The following is a 24395-nucleotide window of genomic DNA, read 5'->3' on the forward strand; positions in this document are numbered from 1 at the left end:
GTCTTATCATTCTCCTATAAAGCGTCCTCTGTCTTAAACCCAAGTTTACATTGTTAAAGTCTCATTTTGATACTGAAGCAGCATTAAGATTAGAGCCTGTATTGTTCTAGTCTTTTTTGTTCCTTTTCAGATCATGAAAATGCTAAAATATTTAGTATAAATATTAACCAGATATAAACGAATCATTTACAATTATACATCCTTTGATTCATAATTGTCACTTTGAAATACCAAATTGTTAACTAGTGAAGAACACAGCTTAAGGAAAAACTTTATATATTTTTTGTAGACAAAAGAAAGTTATTAATATGATGGGTCCTGAGAGTAGAACAGACCTGTGGGACCTGCATATTAGGCCCACTAAAGTGAGCTTTAACCATTGTCTCTTGTTTTTATCTCCTTTGACCTTTAACAAAGCATAATCACTACCTTTGCCTGCTTTGAAAAGTCATACTTAGCCCTTAAAGCTACAAGTCTATAGAACATTTGTTTCAAAAATAAATATGCTACAATCTAATGACATTGTCTATTTGTAGCCGAGATGGTTGGCGAAAATGATCTTAGTGGATATAATATTCTATGGTTGGAATGATAATATTTATTGCCATATTTGCCCTGCATCGAAAGCTACCTCTACCGAACAATGTTCCGTAGAGCAAAAGCTTCGTTTTCGTCATATACATTATCTATTTGGTATTGTATAAGGGCAGTTTGGTGAATTAACAAGACATGTAATCCAATCACACACATAAACCAATGCTTAGAAGTTAGAATTAATAAACGAAGATATAAGTAGGAGACATGTGTTAACGGCATCTTCTGTGAGTCAACCATAGTCCCAAATTGCCTTTGTATAGATACTTTATCTATATACCAAATTTAAATTCAAACTCTTCATTTTTCTACTTCTTCTTCTCTGTTTAAAGTTTTAACATTGTTTATCACTGTTATTTTACAGACAAATTGCACATTAAAAGGAACAAACTTTCATCAAATTGAGTGCAAATTTTTTAGCTTTATGATTGTTTCTGGTGACCCACATTCTTAATTAACTGTTCCCTTCATAAAGAGAAGAAGAAGATTCTTTGAAATCTCTTCTTTTGTCAAGTCTTCTCAGCTAAAAAAAGTACAGAAAGCCACCATTAATGCTGGTCACCTCTCTGTCTTTAATGTTCTTATCACCTTCTTACCTCTAGCTTCCCCAGTTTCTTTCTCGTCTATGTGTTAATACGACAAACACACACACACAAGAACACCGAACATTCTCATCCACGGTTTCTTTCTGCATTTCTCCTCACTTCCTTCCTCCACTCTCTTTCTTCTTCTCCTGCTTTTCGTTTCCTTGGAGTTTTTTTCTGGAGAGGAGAGCGTCTAGGATCACGAGCTGTGTTTAGTTTCCTTGACTTGAGTTGACTAGCCGTTCCTCTTTGAGTTAAGTTCATTGTCTCCACAGTTTCTGGAGACATTGTGTGTGAATTTACAAAGACACCTCTATTGGTCTCTTTCACTTTCCTCTTCTGCTAATTTTATCATGATTCACTCAAAGGTCTCACCTTTACTCTTTCTTTCATGGCTCTTGCTCTTACAAACCACCCATCAACTTCAAAACTCACAGACCCAGGTCCTGTACCAGCTCAGGAAACATCTAGAATTCCCCAAAGCTCTCGAATCTTGGGGAAGTTACTACGGAGACTTATGTCAAATCTCTGCAACTCCTCACATGAGCATCTCCTGCGAAGGTAACTCCATCACGGAGCTTAAAGTCATGGGAGACAAGCTTCTAAAACCGTTTGGTGAGTTTGATGGAGCTTCACTACCAAACCGTACTCTCTCTGAAGCTTTCTTAATTGATTCCTTTGCTACTACATTGACAAGGCTAACAAGCTTAAGGGTCCTTAGCTTAGTGTCACTAGGCATCTTTGGTGAGTTACCAGGGAAGATTCATCGGTTGTATTCGCTCGAGTCCTTGGATTTGAGCTCGAATTATCTCTTTGGTTCTGTCCCTCCTGATATTTCCAGATTGGTTAAGCTTCAAAGCCTGATGCTTGATGGAAACTACTTCAACGGCAGTGTTCCTGACGCGTTGGCTTCTCTGACTAATCTCACTGTTCTTAGCTTGAAGAACAACCGGTTCAAGGGGCCGTTTCCTTCTTCAATCTGTAGAATTGGAAGACTAACGAATCTTGCTCTGTCACACAATGAGATCTCTGGTGAATTACCTGATCTCAGCAAGTTAGAGCATCTCCATATGCTGGATTTAAGAGAGAACCGCTTTGACTCTGAACTACCTATGTTGCCTAAGAGATTGGTTACTGTTCTTCTGAGCAAGAACTCATTCTCCGGCGAGATTCCTAGACATTTAGGCGGTTTGTCTCAGCTTCAGCATCTTGACTTGTCGTTCAATCATCTTACCGAAACTCCACCTCGGTTCTTGTTCTCCTTGCCAAGCATTAGTTACTTGGACTTGGCGTCTAACAAGCTCGGTGGGAAGCTACCACTCAATCTCACATGTGGAGGCAAACTCGGTTTTGTGGATTTGTCTAATAACAGATTGGTTGGGACTCCTCCTCGCTGCTTGGCTGGCTCTTCAGGTGAGCGTGTTGTTAGGCTCGGTGGAAACTGCTTGTCTATAAACAGCAGTCATGATCAGCATCGAGAGTTCTTATGTGAAGAAGCTGAAGGAAAACAGTTGCAAGGAAGGAAACTTGGGACTTTAATTGCTGTGATTAGTGGAGCTGTTCTAGTTCTTGCGTTGGTTGCACTCGGACTAGTCCTGTTATGTGTAAAGCGTTCATGTTGTTGTTGTTCAAGAGGAAAGTCAGTGCCGAAAACTCGGCTTAAGATTCTGACTGATAATTCACACACCAGTCTCTCCTCTGAAGTTCTTGCTAGTGCAAGTGAGTAAACATAACACTGACTCAAAAATGTTAGACCTGTCCTCCCTGCTAGCAGGAGTTTAATATATACTTGTAACGATCTTGCAGGGCTAATCTCTCAAACAGCGAAGCTAGTTGCACAAGGTGTGCCTTCATGCCGCTCATTTTCGTTTGAAGAGTTGAAAGAAGCCACAGAGGGTTTTCATGCATCACGTTTCTTAGGTGAAGGCTCCTTTGGAAAGGTATGTTTCATCTAACATTAAGATTTTGATTCTTGTGGCCTCAACCATTAACTGCTTGCTTTGATTCATTGCAGCTATATAGAGGAACACTGGAAAATGGAAGTTTTATAACTGTGAGATGTTTGGTTTTATCAAAGAAATTCTCTAGCCAAAGTATCAGAGGTCACTTAGATTGGATGTCTAAGCTCAACCATCCTCATCTTCTTAGCTTCTTGGGCCATTGCACTCCGACCAGCGGAGAACATGATCCTGCATCGACCATGCTCTACCTTGTTTACGAGTATATTCCCAACGGGACATATCGTGCGCATCTCTCAGGTTAGATTGACATGTGTAGTAAACTCAAAGTTACATTGGATCAATGTACTTGGAAACTGAGTGTTGTTAGAATGTTGTAGAATCTTGCTCGGAGAAGATCCTAACGTGGCCAGACCGGTTAGCAATTCTGATTGAGATAGCAAAGGCTGTTCATTTTCTCCACACCGGTGTAATGCCTGGCTCCTTCAACAATCAGCTGAAGACTAACAATATTTTGCTTGACGAGCACAAGATAGCAAAGCTCAGTGACTATGGAGTCTCTGCCATCATTGAAGAGAATGAAAAGCTTGAGGTTTGCTCCATTTCCTCTTTCTCTGTTTATCTTCATTCTGTATTCTCTTCTTTGATACTAACTCAGGACTCTATCTTGTTTCTGCTTATAAATTTTGTAGGCAAAGTCAGAAACGCACAACAAGTCAAAGTGTGTTTTTTTTCATCCCTTCTATAGCTAAAAAACATGAGTTCTTTGTATTAACTTGATGATTATGCAGGAAAATGGCTAAAAGAGAGGATGATGTGTACAACTTTGGATTCATACTTCTTGAATCTCTCATAGGACCATTACCCACTACAAAAGGAGAGGCCTTTCTTCTCAATGAAATGGTAACAAAAAGAACTCTTCATGTTATTTTTTTAATTGAAATGTAGTTAGTTAATAGCTGTTGCTGTATTGTTACGTTTGTTGCAGACGTCATTTGAGAGCCAAGACGGTCGACAGAAAATAGTGAGTCCAACGGTGCTAACAACTAGCTCTCAGGAGTCTTTAGCGATTGCCATCTCAATCGCTAATAAATGCGTTTTGCTTGAACCTTCCGCAAGGCCTTCCTTTGAAGATGTTCTATGGAACTTACAGTATGCAGCTCAAATGCAGTCTGCAGCAGACGCTGAACGCAAATCTGACACGTCTCCATGAATCCGGAGTGCTAATGTTTGATAATTTTTTTCTTTCTTTTCGGTCTTTCAAAAATGTAAAGTTTTATAAGTTTGGTCTTCTTAATACAAGCTAGCATATTAAGGTTTCTAATACATGGATTAGCAAATAGGTAACTGTAAAATTAAAGGGCTACACACATTTTCATCTGCTTTAAATCGATATTAAACTTAAACAGTAGTTTCCTCTCCCATCTCCTTGCATCCCACCAGTTTTGTGTGTTATATAAAACATCTGTTTACTACTAATAAAAACAAATGATAGAAAGTCTTTTTAGATGACCATCAGATATTTGAGTTTTCTCAAATCTCAAGATTAATGTTGACAGAAAAAAAATCTCAAAATTAATCCATGAATTACTAACGTCAAGGTAAAATATATTTTCGTAAATCCATTACGAATTAATAATATGTTCAGGTCAAAATATAAGACCAAGTTGTACATACAAAATGCTTATAACGTTACATGCAGTAAAATTGAAACTGGATAGCCAGTTTATACAGTCATACCGGATCCGGAAGTATGCACTTACGTACACACCACCAGGCGAGAAATGTGGCCGATTCTTATGGTTATAACTGAGTATGATGCGATTAATAGTGGAGTGCCTAGGGAGTAGGGATGATGAGTGTTGAAATGTGGACACCAAATATGAAACCAAGACCAAGTCTTGGTCTATAAATTATTTGAAACCTCACATTTTTTATATTATCTAAAACGAAACATGTCTCGAGGTTTTTCTATTTTTAATGTATCTCTGAGTCCTCCTGATACCTTACACTGTGCGCACGGTGTGAAATGGAAGCAACCAGATGAAGAAATACAATTTGTTTTCTTCAGTTTAAGAAATATAAAACAAGTAACGGAAGCTGAAGTCACCACTCCACTTATCCGTCCCTACCCCATCTCCTATCGCCTTTAACAGTTTCTTCTTTCGTGTCCCCTATCTCTCTTTCTTGTTCACATCTCACGAAACACACAAAGCGAATATTACAAATATACTTATATGGTATTTTACAAAAAATATATATTCAAATAGCTTTTCTTACTATCATGCACTTTTGATAGTACTAGCTAGTCAGCAGGAAGATGTATTTCCTTGTTAGATTTTTGTATTTGTAGATTTTGGGATTACTTTTCTTATTAGGAAGATATTATTTAACTTTTTTTTTGGCTTTTTTTTTGGTTAATATCGTATATACATAGTTGAGGAAGAATAAGATTATATTTTCTTGGTGCAAATTTAGGAGTTATCGACGACATTTACGTGTACCAGTGAGTATTTATCATTAAGTGTTATCTTTTGTAAACTGAATATATGTTTCAATTATTTGGTTTTCTTTAAACTAGAAACTTGTTGGGGGTGTGATAATATTATCCATGATTAATTTTTTTTTTTTAAACAATTAATTCGTTTCCCATTATCCTATATCCATCATCCCTTCTCTATATATAAATCCCTTTCACTTTACTGCCTACAACGAGACGACACCCCCTCAATAGCCGGTTCGGTTATGGCTCTGTCCGGGTCAATCCTTTCAGCCTTAATCTTCTTCGCTCTTTTCATTAATCCCCTCGAAGCTCGTGTACCATTCGACCGGCTAGCACGGAAGCAGCCGCAGAGGACTGCTGCTGAAGGCATATGCGCTTCCTCTGTCCGCATATTTGGTTACAAATGCGAAGAACATGATGTACTACATACTTTTCTCCAATATATTGTTGTTAATGACAGTTAATATCAGCATATATATATATATATGAACTCATATGAGTGATTTTAATTGTTTAATCTCGAAGGTGGTGACTCAAGATGGATACATATTGAATATGCAAAGGATACCGGAAGGACGAGCCGGCGCCGGAGATATGTCGAGGAGACAGCCTGTCCTAATACAGCATGGGATTCTTGTCGTAAGTTTAACTCTTCTCTACCCTTTCGCATTTCATTAGCTATTTATGTGCAATATTTAATTGTGATACGTTTCAAAATTTGTTTTATATTCAAATTACAAGTGAATTTGAAGAGAAGTTTTTTTTTTAAAAGTATTACACCAAACAGAAGAAATTATCTTTCAAAGTAAGAAAGAAAAAGTGAGGAAAATGTATTAGGTAAAAACTCTATACCCAATTTTCACAATAGTACAAATGTAGAAACGATTTTCCATGTGCATACGTTTATTTTCGGAGGATAAACATATTAATACGAAACTGTGTGGGGGCAATACCAACGTGTAGCGTTCGATGTTCTAGTGCTTGCCTAGTGAGCAGGTACACGTACAGTGAGTAGATTTATATACAACTTCATTGTGTATTTGTTTGTATAGTTATTTTGAGTGTGAAAGGAATGTTTCCACTCACTTCTATGTGTCAGTTTCAACTTAGGAATAAAACCAAAATAAACATTTACATATCTTAGTGATGGGTAAAATATAACATAATAAAATAAGAGACATCATGAGTGTTTATCATGTGTGTCCAACAAATAAAGTGATAAGTTGAGCGTTACTAGAAAGGTCATTAAAATAAAGTCAAATGAAAACATACTTTTCTAGTATGGGAGAATCGTTGTTTAAGCTAAGTTACATACAATCATACATAAGTAACCATGTTGACTCTAGTAGTCATTAAGGGATTAGTAAAGTTTTTTTTAAAAACCTTGAACCCATGAAGAAGTCCACACTAATCTCTAAAGGGATGGTGCAGGTCCACTTCTGAATATTCAAATGGACCATAAGATATGATTAGTAAAGTTCAAACAAGAATCGGGATCTGGAAAGAAATTAAATCATGAAATTATATGTGCAGGATGGGATGTCGTGGCTGTTCAATCCGGCGGATCAAAATCTACCGTTAATTTTGGCTGATCAAGGATTCGATGTGTGGATGGGGAACACAAGAGGGACTAGATTCAGCAGGAGACACAAGTACCTTAGCCCTAATCAACCGGTCCGGTTCAGTCAACCACTCCTTAATCAGTTGATTATGTTCCTCCTTAATCAGTTGATTATGTACGTTTCATCTTTTTATAAAGAGCCGAGATTAATCGTTTGTCACGTTGTACGTAGGCTTTCTGGAACTGGACGTGGGACGAGCTTGTGAGTTACGATCTGCCTGCTATGTTTGACCATATCCACGGCCTAACAGGCCAAAAGATTCACTACCTCGGACACTCTTTGGTGGGTCCAACGTTATCAACATATAGTTTCTATGTTTATACCTTTTTTTTTATGTTTATAAGTTATAACTTACGTTACAAAATAGAAAAGCATTTGAAACTATATTTGAAATATACATCAGGGGACTTTAATAGGATTTGCGTCGTTCTCGGAAAAGGGGTTGGTGGACAAATTAAGATCGGCGGCAATGCTGAGTCCTATTGCTTATCTCAGCCACATGACCACAGTCCTCGGCGACATCGCCGCTAAAAGCTTCCTCGCTGAGGTTTCTACCTTCCTCACTCTTCTATTTTTTATTTATTAAAATTTGTGCCTAGCTATAATATTAATGAAAAATAACTAGTTTGTGTCTTTAAACACAGGCCACCGCCATTATAGGAGTGGCAGAGTTTAACCCCAAAAGGTAGAGATCTTCACCATGTTTTTCTTATAATATGTTTGTATTTAACTTTGTTTGCTAACGTGAAACAATAAAACAAATTTGGCAGTGGACTAGTAGGGAATTTCATAAAGATTATATGCCGTCAAGCAGGGATCGATTGCTATGATCTAATCTCTGTTATTACCGGTAATGCAACAACCAAAAATTACCATTGATAAATTAATTAAATATTTTTGACAAAAAAATATACAGGCAAGAATTGTTGCCTTAACGCATCAACCATTGATCTATTCCTGGCGAATGAACCACAATCTACTTCCACCAAGAACATGATCCACCTTTCTCAAAGTAAGTCGAACAAAATTTCAAAAAATGTATTTCTTGAACCATTACATGCACGTGTCGTTAAAATCAAGATTATATTTATTTTCTTGTAGCGGTAAGAGACAAGGTGTTAAGAAAATACAACTATGGAAGTAGCAATTACAACATGAAACATTACGGTCAAGCGTTGCCGCCTGCTTACAACATATCGGCGATCCCACACGACCTTCCCCTTTTCTTCAGCTACGGTGGTTTAGACAGTCTGGCCGATGTGAACGACGTCAAGTTTTTGATCGACCAGTTTAAGTTTCACGACGTTGATAAGATCGATGTGCAGTTTGTGAAAGAGTATGCTCATGCTGATTTCATCATGGGTGTTACTGCCAAAGACGTTGTTTATAACCAAGTTGCTACCTTTTTCAAACGACAAGTTTGATTTTAGTATAAATCATTAGGTTATATGTACTTCCATGTGCCCCCATATATTATTCAGTTGTTTTCCCCCAAAAAACGAGCAAAATAATAAAGTTACAATTACTATATTCTATTATTTTGTTAAAGAACCACCGCTATCTAAATTCTAAATTTAATTATTAAAAAAACTAATGCTAAAAAAAAAGATATAACCTAATAAATACGAATTATTTTACTTCAAATCATTTTTAAGAAAACCATTAGAAATCAAAATAATATTTTAATTTTCAGATATGTATGCGCATAATTTTTATTTATAACTGCACATAAATAAACTACAAAATTCGAAAATCATTTTACTTCAAATCATTTTTAAGAAACCATTAGAAAATCAAAAGAAAATATTTTCATTTTCAGATACGTATCCGCATAAATTTTATTTATAATTTCACATAAATAAACTACAAAATTCGAGACAAAAATTATCGAAAAAATCGTAAAACAATAAAAACACTAATCGCTGTTGGGCCTGTGGCCCAAGACGTAGTATTAAACTTTCAATAATCGCTGTGGGCTGAGAAGTTACGGGTCGGGTCTCAACACGGTCAAGTCATAAATTGAATAGCTCCAGTGAGCAATTTGTTTACTCTATCGAACTGAGACGCAGCGGAGCAACGGCGACGAAGGAGAATCAGAAGAAGAAGAAAACGAAGCTGCGAATCTTCGCATTTTGTTAGGTACGCTGCTCTTTCTCGATAGATTTTGTAAATAGTCTCTGGAGATTACTCTTACTCGTTAAATTGTGCATCAACCTTAGAAAGAAAGAAAAATTAGGGTTTTTAGGCTCCGATTTCTCTAGGTAGCCGATCTATCGTTCCCTGGTGTTTGTTAGATTAATCAAACAGAAGATTTTATGGAATCATTACAAAAGGTGTTCTCTTTATGTGGTTTTTAACCAGATTTGTATCCGAATTGAAGTGTAGTTTTCAAAGGCACCAATGTCTGCTAACAACAACAATCCACAGAAGCCGCAACAAGGCTCTGCGCCTTCACCCTTCGGCGGTAACCCTGGGATGGCCTCTGCATCTGTTCCCGGAAACCAAGGCTTTACTCAGCCTCACATGGCACCCAACTTTCCAGCTCAGTTTCAATTCTCACAAGCCCAGGCCATGGCCCATGCTCAAGCCCAAGCCCAGTCTAAAGCCCAAGCTCAGTTCCAAGCTCAGATGCAAGCAGGGATGACGATGAACCAAGGGCAAGGCTCCCAGGGGATTGGTGGTGTGTTGGGTTCGTCTTCTCCTTCCATGACTCCTGGAAGCTTGAACATGAAGAGGTTCCAGCAGAGGCCGCCGATGCGGCCTCCTTCTGGTTTCCCCGCGAGTAACAACACTGTCTCCCCCATGAGAACGATGGAGTTGACTCCTGCTGCGAGGAAGAAGAAGATGAAGCTTCCTGAGAAGTCTTTGCAGGAGCGGGTGGCGGCAATCTTGCCTGAGTCTGCGTTGTACACGCAGCTTCTTGAGTTTGAGTCAAGGGTTGATGCTGCTTTGAGTAGGAAGAAAGTTGACATCCAGGAGGCTCTGAAGAACCCTCCTTGCACGCAGAAGACGCTTAGGATCTATGTGTTCAACTCGTTTGCGAACCAGAACAACACCATCCCTGGGAATCCAAACGCTGACCCGCCAACATGGACTCTTAAGATTGTCGGTAGGATCTTGGAAGATGGGGTGGATCCGGACCAGCCAGGTTTTGTTCAGCAAGCGAACCCATCGCATCCCAAGTTCTCGTCTTTCTTCAAGAAGGTAATAGTTAACCTGGACCAGAGGCTGTATCCTGAGAACTCGGCGATCACATGGGAGAGTGCTCGTTCACCTGCTCCTCAGGAAGGGTTTGAGATAAAGAGGAAAGGGAATCAGGAGTTTGCAGCTACTATTCGGTTGGAGATGAACTACGTCCCTGAGAAGTTCAAGCTTTCTACTGCATTGATGGATGTTCTCGGGATTGAGGTTGAGACAAGACCAAGAATCATCTCTGCGATATGGCATTACGTTAAGGCGAGGAAGTTACAGAACCCAAATGATCCTTCTTTCTTCAACTGCGACGCTGCGCTTCACAAAGTGTTTGGGGAAGAGAAGGTGAAGTTCACAATGGTGTCTCAGAAGATATCTCATCATTTGTCACCTCCACCGCCGATTCATTTAGAACACAAGATCAAGCTGTCGGGAAACAACCCGGCTATATCGGCATGTTACGATGTCCTGGTGGATGTACCTTTCCCGATTCAGAGGGATCTGAACAACTTGTTGGCCAACGCGGAGAAGAATAAAGAGATTGAGGCTTGTGATGAAGCTATATGTGCAGCCATAAGGAAAATCCATGAGCATAGGAGGAGACGTGCGTTTTTCTTGGGATTTAGTCAGTCGCCGGTTGAGTTCATAAACGCACTGATCGAATCTCAGAGCAAGGATCTGAAGGTTGTAGCGGGAGAAGCTAGTCGAAATGCTGAGAAAGAACGTCGAGCAGACTTCTTCAATCAACCTTGGTAAGCTCATTATCTCTGCTCAACTCTGTTTTTGTCTGATAACTTCACTCACTCCTGGAGTTGTGAAAGTGGAGGAGTTCCACTGATTGATTGATGATACGTTTCTGAATTATGAAATATTGCAGGGTTGAGGATGCGGTAATACGTTACTTGAACCGGAAGCCAGCAGCTGGGAACGAAGGACCAGGGACCTGGTGAGTATCTTGCAGGTACCTTACCATCAAGTCTAAAGAACAAAAAAAATGTTGTAGGAGCAATCTGGTTTATTTGTAATTTCATGTATGATGAAACCTTAGTACTTCATAATTTAGCTTTGATTTGTAGCTACTTTGGTTGATTCTTAATTACACTTTTGATAATAAGCCGAACTAATATATATAATCTCATCATACCGTTGTGTTTGCATGATAAAACAAACATAACTCAAGTAAAGAGTGTGTTTGTGCTTAATCGCTGGTCACTAAGGAAACTAAATATGGCTGGTCTGAACAATATAAATAAGCCTAGTCATGCTTGAAGAAATAAAATCAATTGAAAGGGCACAAGATCACCACATGATGTAAATAAGCTCTCATGTGTTTGTAGATTGTACGCATTTGTTGGTCACCTACAGTGAGCTTAGAAATAGTTTTCTTATTTGTGGTTGAAACTTGAAATGATCAAACGTAGAAACGTCTTTACTTACAGCACGCTAGCGTTATTTGATCATTTTTGTGTGTGGAAAATAACACTTGAACCATCTGCAATTTGAATATTCATTTGTTCAAGAGTCTCTAGTATCATAGAAAAAGGAGAACTAGTGCTGTCGGTTTTGATACGATAAAAGTTAAATCATCATACACCAAAAAGAAAGCAGTGATTAAAGTTATCAAAACTGGTTATATTAAATGTTTATTCGAAAAATATCTGCTTCAACATAAGAAGTTAAGACCATGATTAACCTCAGTCTCTTAACTGAGATTCTTAGTTTCGGTTAAGAGACGGTTTTTAGCTTTTTCTTAGATTTTAACAAAAAAAAAACTAAAACTGTCTCTTAAAGTAAAAAAAAAAAGTATCAAATCATGAGTTAAGAACTCCGGCTAAGAGACCGGAGTTAGTCATTTCCTAAGAACCGTTGAGTTAAAGTTGATGAAAATTAGAACAGGTGTATACGCTGAATTCAAGGGTCAGTCAAAAGTCATTATCATATTAGAATGGAACAAGACCACTTTTTCAAACTCATCTTTTGGAGTAGTCTATCCTTTTGTGTTTAACGACAATAGTATTAGTTAGCGATATATAATTAACAGTTATCAAAATAATATTATTCCATGCAGATGACTGACCTATTGTTTAAATGTCACTCTCAATGAAACCCCATGACTCAAGAAATGTCCTCGCTTAAGTAAAAGCTGAGAAGACCCCAGTTGTAAAATGCTGTCATTCATCTGCGAATGTGACATTTGTCATAAACACACACACACAAAAACACTTTATTCTACAAAAGCGGCTATAAATATATCTGGTGGCATATCAGAGTGTTGTGGTCCTTTATATCCAAGAGGGACCGTATAGAGAGGATGTATACTGTTAGTAATTCAAGAAAACACATGATGATGTGGTTCTTAGTGGGGATGTTTTTCTTTTGCATGGTGGATGAGTCAAATGCTCAATTGTCAGAGAACTTCTACGCCTCGACATGCCCTAACGTGGAGCTCATCGTTCGACAGGCGGTTACAACTAAATACCAACAAACACCCATCACGGCTCCAGGAACATTACGGATGTTCTTTCACGACTGTTTCGTTGGTGTATGTACGCTTTATTGTGATCTTGAAGCTTTTTTGTATTGTTATTCTTGTTTTCATGTGGTTGGTGACTGTATAGGGATGTGATGCTTCCGTGTTAATAGCATCTGACAACGGAGACGCGGAGAAGGATGCTCACGACAATATATCTCTCGCCGGAGACGGATTCGACACCGTGGCTAAGGCTAAACTCGCTGTGGAAGCTCAATGCCCTGGCCTTGTCTCATGTGCTGATATTCTGGCTCTGGCCGCCAGGGACGTGGTTGTCCTCGTAAGTCAACCCTCATCATTGTCTCTTCTTCTGATTCACCGAAAGTGAATGATCACTAGCCATGAAAACATGGTTTTCTTTTAAATGATGGGCATTTTCACTTTCTTTTTCTTCTAACTTTTTCAAAAAACAAACTCTTTTAAAATCGCACTCTCGTAAAAAAAAAAATTGTTGGATAAATTCAAAATTCATTCAAAATGATCACTAACAATGAAAACATGGTTTTATGTTAGATGATGGGCGTTTTCACTTTCTTTTTCTTCAAACTTTCTCAAAAACAAACTATATTAAAATCGGAAATTATTTGGCCAAAAAAAAATTTCGTCGAATAAATTTAACATTCATTCGAAAAAAGACCAGTAACTATGTTATATCGTTAGGCTGGGGGTCCAGGGTTTAAGGTGGAGCTAGGGAGACGAGACGGACTCGTGTCACATGCCTCTAGCGTAGACGGGAAGTTACCAGGACCAGAGCTAGACGTAACCGGTCTAGTCAATCTATTCGCTAGTAACGGTCTTTCAATAACCGACATGATTGCTCTCTCAGGCGCACACACATTAGGATTCTCTCACTGCGACCGTTTCGCTCACCGTCTCTACAACTTCTCAGCCCTCATGCCAGTAGACCCCACGTTAGATCCGGCCTACGCACAACAGCTGATGCAAACCTGCCCTCGAGTCGGGTCGGAACCTAACGTTGTCTCAACCCTTGACGCCACCACCCCAGATGTCTTCGACAATGCCTACTTCCAGAACCTCGTGGCAAGGAAAGGACTCTTAACCTCCGACCAAGTTCTGTTTAACGACTTCAGGTCTCAGGCAACGGTGGTCAGGTTTGCAAACAACGCTGAAGATTTCAACAGCGCTTTCACCTCAGCTATGAGGAAACTCGGCCGCGTTGGAGTTAAAGTTGGGAAACAAGGAGAGATTAGAAAAGATTGCTCTGCTTTTAATTAACTTTATATATTTAAAATGTCATAATCCAAAATGGAACATTTATTCTAATAATCTTTTTTATAAATCTACCAATCGTAGATGTGTGCCGTGGATATGAATACAAACCAACAAACAAAACTGACAATAACAACAACAACAACAAAAAAATCGAGACCAGAGCAAAAACTTCTGTATCGGCAAAGGCAAAACAAAACCAATGAATAAGAAGCCAAAAGGAACAGATTAAGCGCGGGTCTTGCCATAGAGCTGAGTGTAGACAGACTTGGTACGACGCACGAGAATCATACTCAAGATGCAAGCGACGATGCAGAAGCCAGACATAATAAGCGACGTCAAGAAGTAACATATTGAACCTTCGCATTTGAGGACATCATCCGGATTAAAAACAGACCCGTGCGCTTGTCTCTCAGCTTCCATGTCGTATATGCTGCTCGCAATCATACCCGAGAAGACGAAGGACCCGACCGGGAGGGCCAGCGTCAAGAAGTTGTATAGAGCTCCAAACTTTTTAAGACCAAAGAGCTCAGAGGCGGTAGCTGGGACAATAGCCCAGTGAGCACCGTACCCGAGACCGATCAAGAGAGTGCCAATGTACATAGCTCCAGGCCATCCGAAGGCAAAACAAACATGTCCCACGGACATTACTATCTGAGCAACGGCCATTGCTACAGGCCTTGGGTACGCATAGTCCCTTCACATTATTTAAAAATAAAAATTCAGACACAATAGTAGTATATTTAACAGTATATTTAACTGAAACTAGGAGTTTCCTGCTCCATAAGCAGTACTAATAGTTTAAAAAATTATAGCTATGTTCAAAATAAATAATATTAACAGTATATTTAACTGAAATAGCTTTAAAAGTTAATAACTCTATGTATATACTTTTTATTATTTTTTTTAAAAAAATTAAGCATTAAATTTAGTAGAATATCTAAAATTTTAAAGTTTTACACCATAATTTTATATATATATATATATATATATATATTGTTTCTAAATTAACCCTTTTTTTTCGGACCATTCCACTTAAACATTGCTATGAGATTGACAACAAACCTGACAACGAGCTCAGAGAAATAACCGCCGGAGATACGTCCAAGGAAGTTCCAAATGCTGATCATAGACACAAACACGTGAGTGTTGTCATAACCAAGAGACTGACTCATCTGACCAAGATTGTCTATTACAGTCAAACCGGAACCACCACCGAGCAGAAGTGAGAAGAATATCAGCCAGAAGTCTGCCTTCACGAGTGCCTGCATTAGAGTAAAATCTTCACCTCTGTGTGGCCCTCTCCTTCCCTTCACCCGGACTGCTCCTTCCGCAGCTGCCTGCATTGCATTTAGGGGTGGATACAAATCAAATAATATCAATTTTTTGGTATTTGTGATTACAAAACCGGATATCAGCTTCTTACAAACTTTAGTATTTATGATTTGCTTTGTTTTTAATAGATATTGATTTTTAGTAATTTTTTCTACTCCGGAACTTCGGATTTTTTCGAATTGAATAGAAACAAATAACAAATCGACTCAAATTTAACGGATAAAATGCCATTCCGTACCTGCATTAGCTGTGCTTGCAAATGAGCAATTCTCTTATGCCTCTCTGAAGCAGGAAGCAAATCCACATCTCTTGGTTTTTCATCTTCCACTTCACTCAGGATCAAGTCAGGTGTCCGGAGCCCCGGATCTTGGTCGCCTTCCCGTTTAGGTACAAGTGGTTCCTCCACCATATCAGCAGGACCGTTCGAATCACTGAAGAAACTTGTCATGATTGGGACCAAGACCGGTGCAAGAAGAATGAAAAACAGCACAACGGTGAACGCGGTGACAACGTTGAGGCTAACGACGACCAGATCTTCGATAAGCATAACGGCCATGAGATAAACCGCGAGGAGAATGCAAACGCCGTAGATGAAAGTAAAGCTAAATCCATCTGTTGGACGAATCTGCCTGTGACCACCAACGGGTCTGATGAAGAACATTAGCGGAATAACGACAACCGCAGGGGCAACGGCGACCATGAAAATGAGAGAGGCGGGGTCGGGAGAGTTGATGACTGTGTATATCTGAGAGAGCATTGCACCGCCTAGGCCGGCGAATCCTTTGAGGATGCCCACCACTGGACCTCGGCTCTTGGGGAAGTTTTGAACGCCAGAGACTAGCGACGCTGTGTTGAAGTAGGTTTCTCCGTTGTTCCCAACGAATATGAGAATACACATCTGAAAAAACATACAAGAAGAAGTTGTGTCAGCACAACTTAATAGGAAAAGTCAATAGCTTTACCAGAAACAGAGCAATTCCAATGAAAACAGAACAAGAGATGAGAAAGTAAAAAAGAGTAAAACTTTAGTGGATTTGACAGTGACTTATGAGTAACCAAACAACTTAAAAAGCATATACTAATCCTCTTTAACACTTCTCCCAGTAAGCCAGCCAATCTAACTACATTCATCATAGGAGAAGTCAATAGCTTTCCCCAGAAACAGAGCAATTCTAATGAAAACAGAACAAGAGATGAGAAAGTAAAAAAGAGTACACTTTCATGGGATTTGACAGTGACTTATGAGTAACCCAAACAACCTTAAAAGCATATACTAATCCTATTAACACTTCTCCCAGTAAACCAGCCAATCTAACTACATTCATCATAGGAAAAGTCAATAGCTTTCCCCAGAAAACAGAGCAATTCCAAAGAAAGCAGAACAAGAGAATGAGAAAAGGGAAAAAGAGCGAAAATTTCATGGGCTTTGAAAGTGACTTATGAGTAACCAAACAACCTTAAAAGCATATACTTTCCGAGATTCTCTCAGACAATAGTTGAATTAATAGAAAGTCTCCAACTTTTTCACCAATCAAAAAACATAAACAGATGAATCTGAAGGGAACAGTTTAAGAGAGAGAGAATAAGAATGAAACTCACAGCCCATAGAGGAAGAATCGGAGCACGGCCAGTGACGATAAGCCAAACCCATCCATAACCAACGAGGTTCTGAACAGCGCCGACGAGAAGAGCAGCCCAGAGAGGCAACATCTCCGAGAGATACCCTGCGATGAAGCCGACACTGTCGCCAAGATCCTTCGCCACTCCTAGTCTGGCGAGCTCCTTCTGGTTGTAGTTAAGGGAGCTTTTGATTACCGGAGAAATGCTTCCGAACAAGTAACCAATACCGGCGCAAGACTGTATCCACATGGCGGCAACGAAGACAAGCCATCGGTTGTTTATGAAAGATACGAACTTTTCTCGCGTTGTTGACGCCATTGAAGAAGAATCAGAGATCAAAAGGACAACAGATCGGTGAAAAAAAAGGTTTTGTTTTTTTTGGGGTGTCTGATTGTCTATTTGTATGTCTTTTTTTATCGCTTTATAAGTTTTAAATTATAAAAAGACAACCAGACATTGAGACATACTGTAAGAAGGGGATCGTAAAGACTGTAAATAGAGCACGCCAACAAAGCTGAGTGATTAAGTTTGTTGATTAGTAGTAAATAATATGATTAAAACTTATTAAGTGCATTTTTTTTTTTTTTTTTTTTTGAAACAAAACTTATTAAGTGCATAGATCTACAAATTAAGGAAGAAGACGTGTACAAATTGTATAACAAAAGGCTCGATGATTTTTATGAACAGTCCATGTAAGATTTGTTGGGTGATTTGGTCACGTTAACTCTTCAATGCCCAAGTGCGTGTCTGCCATCTTGCACTTGCAGTTGCAGTCTTTTCTTAATTAAGAGTGATTATACTATTTGTTTAATTCTCGTGTGTCTTTGGTGGATATTTTTATAAAAAAAAATACTATAATTAACGATTATTGTATACAGTCATTTGAATAATTTGAAATGATGAAAGCTAGCATTAGTGAATGCTTGAAAAGTAATTGCTTTAACGTCATTGTCAGTACCAATAAGTTGAATTGAATCTTTATCGCAATCATTTTTTTCTGGCTGGGATCAGAGGTCGTAAGAAACGAGATAAAAGTGAGAACATATGAAAGTACGGTGCTCCTCCTATCAATGAGCTGTAAATATCTGCAACATTTATGTAGGAATACATCGTTTCACTATTTTAAAAATCAATCAGAAGAATATATAAATCAATAAATGTATGACATGGTGTGACTTGTGTCATTATCAAATTAAAAATCATATGTTACCCTTTTGGTTCTATACTATTTGTCTTTGTCTAGGTTATAGACGAGTAAAGTTACGTTGTAACCGACGGGAGCTATTAGTTTTGGTGGTAGCCGTGGCACATAGAGCATAATTAACCCTAACACATAAATGGGGTGCTTAATTTTCTTTTTTATGTGATTTTTCTCTGATTAAAAAAAAATTAAAAATGAACTAATCGCAGACCGTCATGTGTCAGTATAACCCGCAAACAGTAGAACAACCGACGCTTACTGCGCTTGTTCAAGCGCTGCTGCTTACTTTTTCCTTTTAAAAAAAAATGGTTAAGCACCAGGATAACCACCCCGGTTAATGGTGGTCTAACGGCTTAGCCTGTCATTAAGGACCTGAGGTTCAACCCATCACCTTTTAACGAGGTAAAAATGCTGTGAAAAAAACTTTATTTGTATATAATGTCTATACAAAACACAACTTGCATGCATGACCTTTTTTTTTCCAGTAGCTTTAATGTACATGAACGCAACTTGCATGCATGTCTAGCGTCTTATTTGCAACAGAACACGAGTCTGTTCAAGTAATGAATATTATTGGTTTTACATGGTCATACACTTGTACGTTTTCTTGTCAAGAATCGCATTTGCAAATCAATTATTCGGTGAAGAGTCGTTTTCACGTGTATTATTTTATATGAAAGAAATATGTATATATTTAGATTAGTCCAACATGTTTTTAATATTCGACGCAACAAATAAAAGAAACACATTCGTTTAACTTGCGTAATAAAATACATATATGAGCGGCTTGAGTCGGATATGGATAAGCTATCAATTTATATGGACAAGAATTTGATTGTATCATCTGTATTTTTTTCTGGCATATAATGTCGTCTCCTAGAAATTCGAACAACTTATCCATTTGATGTTGTGTCCAAATGAACCAGGAGTAGCCGCTATTTCTATAAAAACTAATCTTCTAGACATTTATAGAAATTTACTTACGATGAATTCATTGATAAAGACAGAAACTCAATGCTCAAAGGCCAAATGTCTCTTGCAAAAAAAGAAAAAGAGACAAAGTGTCTCTTCTAACAAACAGAAAAAAACAAGAGCTACTATACGTACATACCCACGAGATCGAATCAGATTCTTAGCATACCCAAGAATCAATATATGGTGTGACAATAGTATAATTTTATAGTTTTGATACTGCAGAGAATGGTTCTTTTCTTCACCTTGCATACTTCTAAATTCGTTCGGTTGATCAAGTTTATGCTTCATTACGATCTCATAATTCTTCACACAAGCATCCTATAAAGCAACATACATATACACTAGCTATAGCCTGTAGCTTATACAATGAACTCTTGAATTTACCATACATATTAACCGGATTGTTTTAAGATATCGAGACGATGGCGTTGAACTGGGGACCAGTGTTAATGTCGGTCATTCTGTTCATCACATTGACACCCGGAGTACTGTGCCAGCTTCCGGGGAAGACCAAAGCGGTTGAGTTTGGCGGATTTCAGACAAGCGGCGCAGCTATAGTCATCCACACTCTTATCTTCTTTGCATGCATCACAGTCTCCCTTATTGCTCTTCATATCAACATATACGCTTCCTAATCAATTTAACATTGCCGTGTCCCTCATTGCTAGCTGCATCCTTAATTTTATATCCGAATCTTTTTCTTCACTACAAGAAAACAGCGGTATTCTGACGGACGATCCGACGGAAAATGAATTCCTCGGAATATACCGAGGCATTTCCGAGGCAATTCCGAGGAAATACAAAATTTTGCTTCCTCGGAATTCCGTCGGAATATTCCGACGGAATTCCGAGGAAAACACATTTCGTCGGAATATTCCGACGGAATACCGAGGAAACTAGTATTCCTCGGAAAAAACCGATGAATTCCGAGGAAATATTATAGACGTTAGAGAGCCGTTGGAGAGCCGTTGGGGGATTTTAAAAATTCCGAGGAAATTCCGACGAACTAGCCGTTTGCATCGGAATTCCGTCGGAATTTCCTCGGACCGTCGGCAGGATTTCACCTATAAATACAAGCACCCCTCTTCCTCTTCATTCACACCATATCTTCATCCTCCCTCTCACTTTCTTTACACACGAATTTGATTCATAAAAAACATGTCTTCTTCCAATTATTTTCGTTCTTGGATCGATCGACCTCATTTGGATCCGAACACGAGATTGCTTACGGAAGAATACCAACAAGGTATAACCGAATTCATGGGGTTAGTTCACCGACAACCGGAAGCAAAAACAGGTATGTTAAGATGTCCTTGCTCTAATTGTAAAAATAAAAAAGTTATTAAAGAATGGGATGTTTGGACTCATTTATATTTGAGTGGGTTTACACGAAGTTACAAAATTTGGTATCATCATGGAGAAACTGATTATGAACTTGGTAGTACTAGCGAACCTCAGCCACCGGTTAGATTAGAAGATCCAATTAGAACGGATGTAGATTACGGTGTAGGTACTGAGCAGATGGTAAATGATCATTTTAGAGGGGAAGATTTACCCAATGCCGAAGCTAGGAGATTTTATGATATGTTGGATGCTGGAAAGCAACCATTGTACGAAGGTTGCAGAGATGGTCATTCAGCTTTATCATCTGCTACAAGATTGATGGGCATTAAGACGGATTATAATTTGGCTGAAGACTGTGTGGATGCGATTGCTGATTATGTAAAAGGTATTCTACCTGAAGATAATGTAGCTCCTGGCTCATACTACGAGGTTCAGAAACTCGTAGCTGGTCTTGGTTTATCGTATCAGGTAATAGATGTATGCAGAGACAACTGCATGATTTATTGGAGGGCGGATGAACAGCGGGTTTCATGCAAATTTTGTGGGAAGCCTCGTTATAAAGATACGAGTGGAAGAATTCCAGTACCATATAAAAGGATGTGGTATTTGCCTTTGACGGAAAGGTTGCAGAGGCTGTATCTGTCTGAACGCACAGCGCAACCAATGAGATGGCATGCGGAGCACTCAACAGATGGTGAGATCAGACATCCTTCAGATGCAAAAGCGTGGAAGCATTTCCAATCAAAGTATCCCGACTTTGCGTATGAGAGAAGAAATGTCTACCTTGGATTATGTACTGATGGTTTCAGCCCGTTTGGCAAGAGTGGAAGACAGTATTCTCTATGGCCAGTCATTCTTACACCATACAACCTACCCCCAAACTTGTGCTTGCGACGAGAGTTTTTGTTCCTCTCGATTCTCGTTCCCGGACCAGAGCATCCTAAGAGATCACTTGATGTGTTTCTTCAGCCACTAATATATGAGTTGCAACAACTATGGACTCAAGGTGCTGAAACATACGATGTTTCGTATAAAGAAAACTTTCAAATGCGGGCAGTACTAATGTGGACAATAAGTGATTTTCCAGCATATGGTATGTTATCTGGATGGACAACGCATGGAAGGCTATCATGTCCATATTGTCAAGATAATACTGATGCTTTCCAACTAAAACACGGAAGGAAAACGTGTTGGTTTAAAATCTATAAAACTTTTTTTAAGATTAAAAATCATTTATATAATATTTAAAAACATTTTTTTTGTATTTTATATGTAAAATATAAATTTATATATTTATTAAACATTTTTAAAATTTTTAAACTATTTTTTATTTATTAAAACTTTTTTTTGTAATTAAAAATGATTTATAAATTTATTAAACATTTTTAAAATCTATAAAACTTTTTTAAGATTAAAAATCATTTATATAATATTTAAAAACATTTTTTTTGTATTTTATATGTAAAATATAAATTTATATATTTATTAAACATTTTTAAAATTTTTAAACTATTTTTTATTTATTAAAACTTTTTTTTGTAATTAAAAATGATTTATAAATTTATTAAACATTTTTAAAATCTATAAAACTTTTTTAAGATTAAAAATCATTTATATAATATTTAAAAACATTTTTTTTGTATTTTATATGTAAAATATAAATTTATATATTTATTAAACATTTTTAAAATTTTTAAAGTATTTTTTATTTATTAAAACTTTTTTTATTAATTATTAAACTATTTATATTTTTGTGATTAAAAACTATGTTTTTAAACTATTTTTAATTTAAACTGTTTTTTTTAATTAAAATTATTAGAACTAATTTTTAAATATGTTTTTTTTTAATTTACAGGTCTAATGATGATCAGATCCGGCCTCGCCAGCGTCGTAGCCGGGGTGGTATGGGGAGCCAGTCTCGGGGTTCTTCCAGCCATGTTCAGGATTCCGTTTCGCCCCACAGCTCATACCAAACATCTCCCTCTCCATTACTCGCTCCTGCTGCTCCCTCTCCCGCTGCTGCACCCGCTCCTGGTCCCGCTGCTGCACCCGCTCCTGGTCCCGCTGCTGCACCTGGTCCTCTGGGAGTGATGAGGGTTGCGGAGTTGGTTCGACAGCCCGGTCGTGACCATCTTCCCTATCTCACTGAGTATCCACATGGACATGGTCAAACATGGTAATTTAAACTTTTATTTTTTAAACTATTTTTAATTTTTAAACTATTTTTTTATTAATAATTTATTTTTTTTGTTAGGTTCAACCGATCCGGGAACGGGATCAGCGCATGGATCAACCGTATGATGTACTCGGCCCTCGACAGCGGACATCCGACTTTCACTCACTTCCCTGTCGAGAAGCAGCATCTGTGGTTTCAGCAGTTTGCGGTAAGTATTCTAATTTTTAAATTATATTTTTTATATTATTAAAACTATTTTTTGTAATTATTAAACTATTTTCTATATTTATTAGACATTTTAAATATTATTAAAACTTATTTTTGTAATTATTAAACTAATTTATATATTTATTAGACATTTTAAATATTATTAAAACTTATTTTTGTAATTATTAAATTATTTTTTTAATTATTAAACTATTTTTTATTTATTAAAACGACGATTTTTGTAATTTTTAAACTATTATATTTTTGTGCTTAAAAACTATTTTTAAACTATTTCAGCAAGAATTCAACTGGAATGCCGATGATACGCTCTCTATCTATCACCATTTTGTCCATAAAGTTATGGACAACTATGGGAAGCAGATGTACGAGTGGAAGAAGAAGTGGGAAGTAAACAAGGTAGTTTTTAATTTATTAACAATTTTTAATTTATTAAACTATTTTTAAAATTATTAAACTTTTTTTTTTTAAATTAAAAGGTCACAAAGTCGATGAACGGCACGGTCTGGAAGGAGTTGTGTGCGCATTGGGATAAAGAAGAGACAAAAGAAACTTCTTCCACCAACTCCAACAACCGCAGGAGCGACCGTAAAGGAAAGGGCATCTACAAGCATAACTTGGGTGCTCAATCTATTGCCACTCTGGCGGATCGCATGGTAAGCTCAACCGCTTTTTCTTCAATTATTTAAGTTTCAGAATTTTATTTTTTTTGCATTTTCAAATCTCTAATGTTTGTCTAATTTATTTTTTTTCAAGGCGGAAGAAAATGAAGGCCACCCAGTTGATGATCTCGCCCTTATGAAAAGGGCGTATACCAACAAGAAGACCGGCCAGATTGATGATGGTCTTGTGAGGGACGTGGTCGACCTGGTCCAGACTCAGGTGTATGACGAAGTGTCTCAGCTTCAAACCGATGATGACGATTCGACGGCCTCGACCAACTTGTCTCGGGTTCGAATCAACGAAATCGTTGAATCGGTAAGTTTTTTTTTTTAAAAGTTCAATTTAATTATTTCTTGATTTTTATTTTATCATCAATTTAAATTATCTTAACTTCGTTTTATTTATATTTCAGTCGGTTCCAAAGAAAAAGGGACGTTTGGTCGGTTTGGGTCGTCGCTCCCGGTCGGCTGCTCCTTCTTCTGCACCACATGCGTATGTTGATCCAGAAGTTCTTACGGCTCAGCTGAAGGACAAGGATGATCGGATATCTGCGTTGGAGGCTCAGATGGCAGCTCAACAGGCGGGCTATGAGACCCAGAAGAGGCTGAACGAGCAGATGATGGACATGATGAAGAGGATGTAC

At 37.9% G+C, this 24395-nt stretch overlaps 6 protein-coding genes across 8 annotated transcripts; 5 read left to right on the top strand and 1 right to left on the bottom strand.

The window, feature by feature from the left end:
* Positions 1-18: 18 nt before the first annotated feature.
* LOC111201478 (probable inactive leucine-rich repeat receptor-like protein kinase At3g03770) lies at positions 19-4558 on the top strand. Its single transcript, XM_022693540.2, has 7 exons — positions 19-2897; positions 2985-3118; positions 3193-3436; positions 3517-3728; positions 3829-3857; positions 3928-4039; positions 4125-4558. Exons 1-7 carry the CDS (start codon positions 1532-1534, stop codon positions 4347-4349), a joined length of 2322 nt encoding a protein of 773 aa, XP_022549261.1. The 5' UTR covers positions 19-1531; the 3' UTR covers positions 4350-4558.
* Positions 4559-5691: 1133 nt separating this feature from the next.
* Positions 5692-8791, top strand: LOC106417754 (triacylglycerol lipase 2). The gene is made up of 9 exons (XM_022693543.2): positions 5692-6058; positions 6165-6278; positions 7173-7313; positions 7433-7543; positions 7665-7808; positions 7906-7946; positions 8032-8111; positions 8178-8273; positions 8363-8791. Exons 1-9 carry the CDS (start codon positions 5882-5884, stop codon positions 8683-8685), a joined length of 1227 nt encoding a protein of 408 aa, XP_022549264.1. The 5' UTR covers positions 5692-5881; the 3' UTR covers positions 8686-8791.
* Positions 8792-9240: 449 nt separating this feature from the next.
* Positions 9241-11564, top strand: LOC111198021 (SWI/SNF complex component SNF12 homolog). Of its 3 annotated transcripts, none has more exons than XM_022693544.2 (3): positions 9241-9400; positions 9623-11205; positions 11331-11564. In XM_022693544.2, the coding sequence occupies exons 2-3, from the start codon at positions 9662-9664 to the stop codon at positions 11401-11403; spliced, it is 1617 nt and encodes a 538-aa protein (XP_022549265.1). In that variant the 5' UTR covers positions 9241-9400; positions 9623-9661; the 3' UTR covers positions 11404-11564. The 3 variants fall into 3 exon arrangements, with proteins under 3 accessions (XP_022549265.1, XP_022549266.1, XP_022549267.1); XM_022693545.2 differs by having other exon boundaries at positions 9647-11205; XM_022693546.2 differs by having other exon boundaries at positions 9248-9400; positions 9642-11205.
* A 1065-nt stretch (positions 11565-12629) lies between these two features.
* On the top strand, positions 12630-14291 carry LOC111201481 (peroxidase 55). The gene is made up of 3 exons (XM_022693548.2): positions 12630-12995; positions 13072-13263; positions 13644-14291. Exons 1-3 carry the CDS (start codon positions 12765-12767, stop codon positions 14217-14219), a joined length of 999 nt encoding a protein of 332 aa, XP_022549269.1. The 5' UTR covers positions 12630-12764; the 3' UTR covers positions 14220-14291.
* Positions 14258-17625, bottom strand: LOC111201480 (protein NUCLEAR FUSION DEFECTIVE 4-like). The gene is made up of 4 exons (XM_022693547.2): positions 17148-17625; positions 15787-16446; positions 15279-15553; positions 14258-14910 (listed from the first exon to the last, which is right to left on the bottom strand). The coding sequence occupies exons 1-4, from the start codon at positions 17484-17486 to the stop codon at positions 14442-14444; spliced, it is 1743 nt and encodes a 580-aa protein (XP_022549268.1). The 5' UTR covers positions 17487-17625; the 3' UTR covers positions 14258-14441.
* Positions 17626-19631: 2006 nt separating this feature from the next.
* On the top strand, positions 19632-20038 carry LOC111201483. Its single transcript, XM_022693549.2, has one exon. The coding sequence runs from the start codon at positions 19767-19769 to the stop codon at positions 19977-19979; it is 213 nt and encodes a 70-aa protein (XP_022549270.1). The 5' UTR covers positions 19632-19766; the 3' UTR covers positions 19980-20038.
* The last annotated feature ends 4357 nt before the right edge of the window (positions 20039-24395 follow it).

This window comes from Brassica napus, chromosome A10 (assembly GCF_020379485.1).
Source record: "Brassica napus cultivar Da-Ae chromosome A10, Da-Ae, whole genome shotgun sequence".
Lineage (NCBI taxonomy): Eukaryota > Viridiplantae > Streptophyta > Magnoliopsida > Brassicales > Brassicaceae > Brassica > Brassica napus.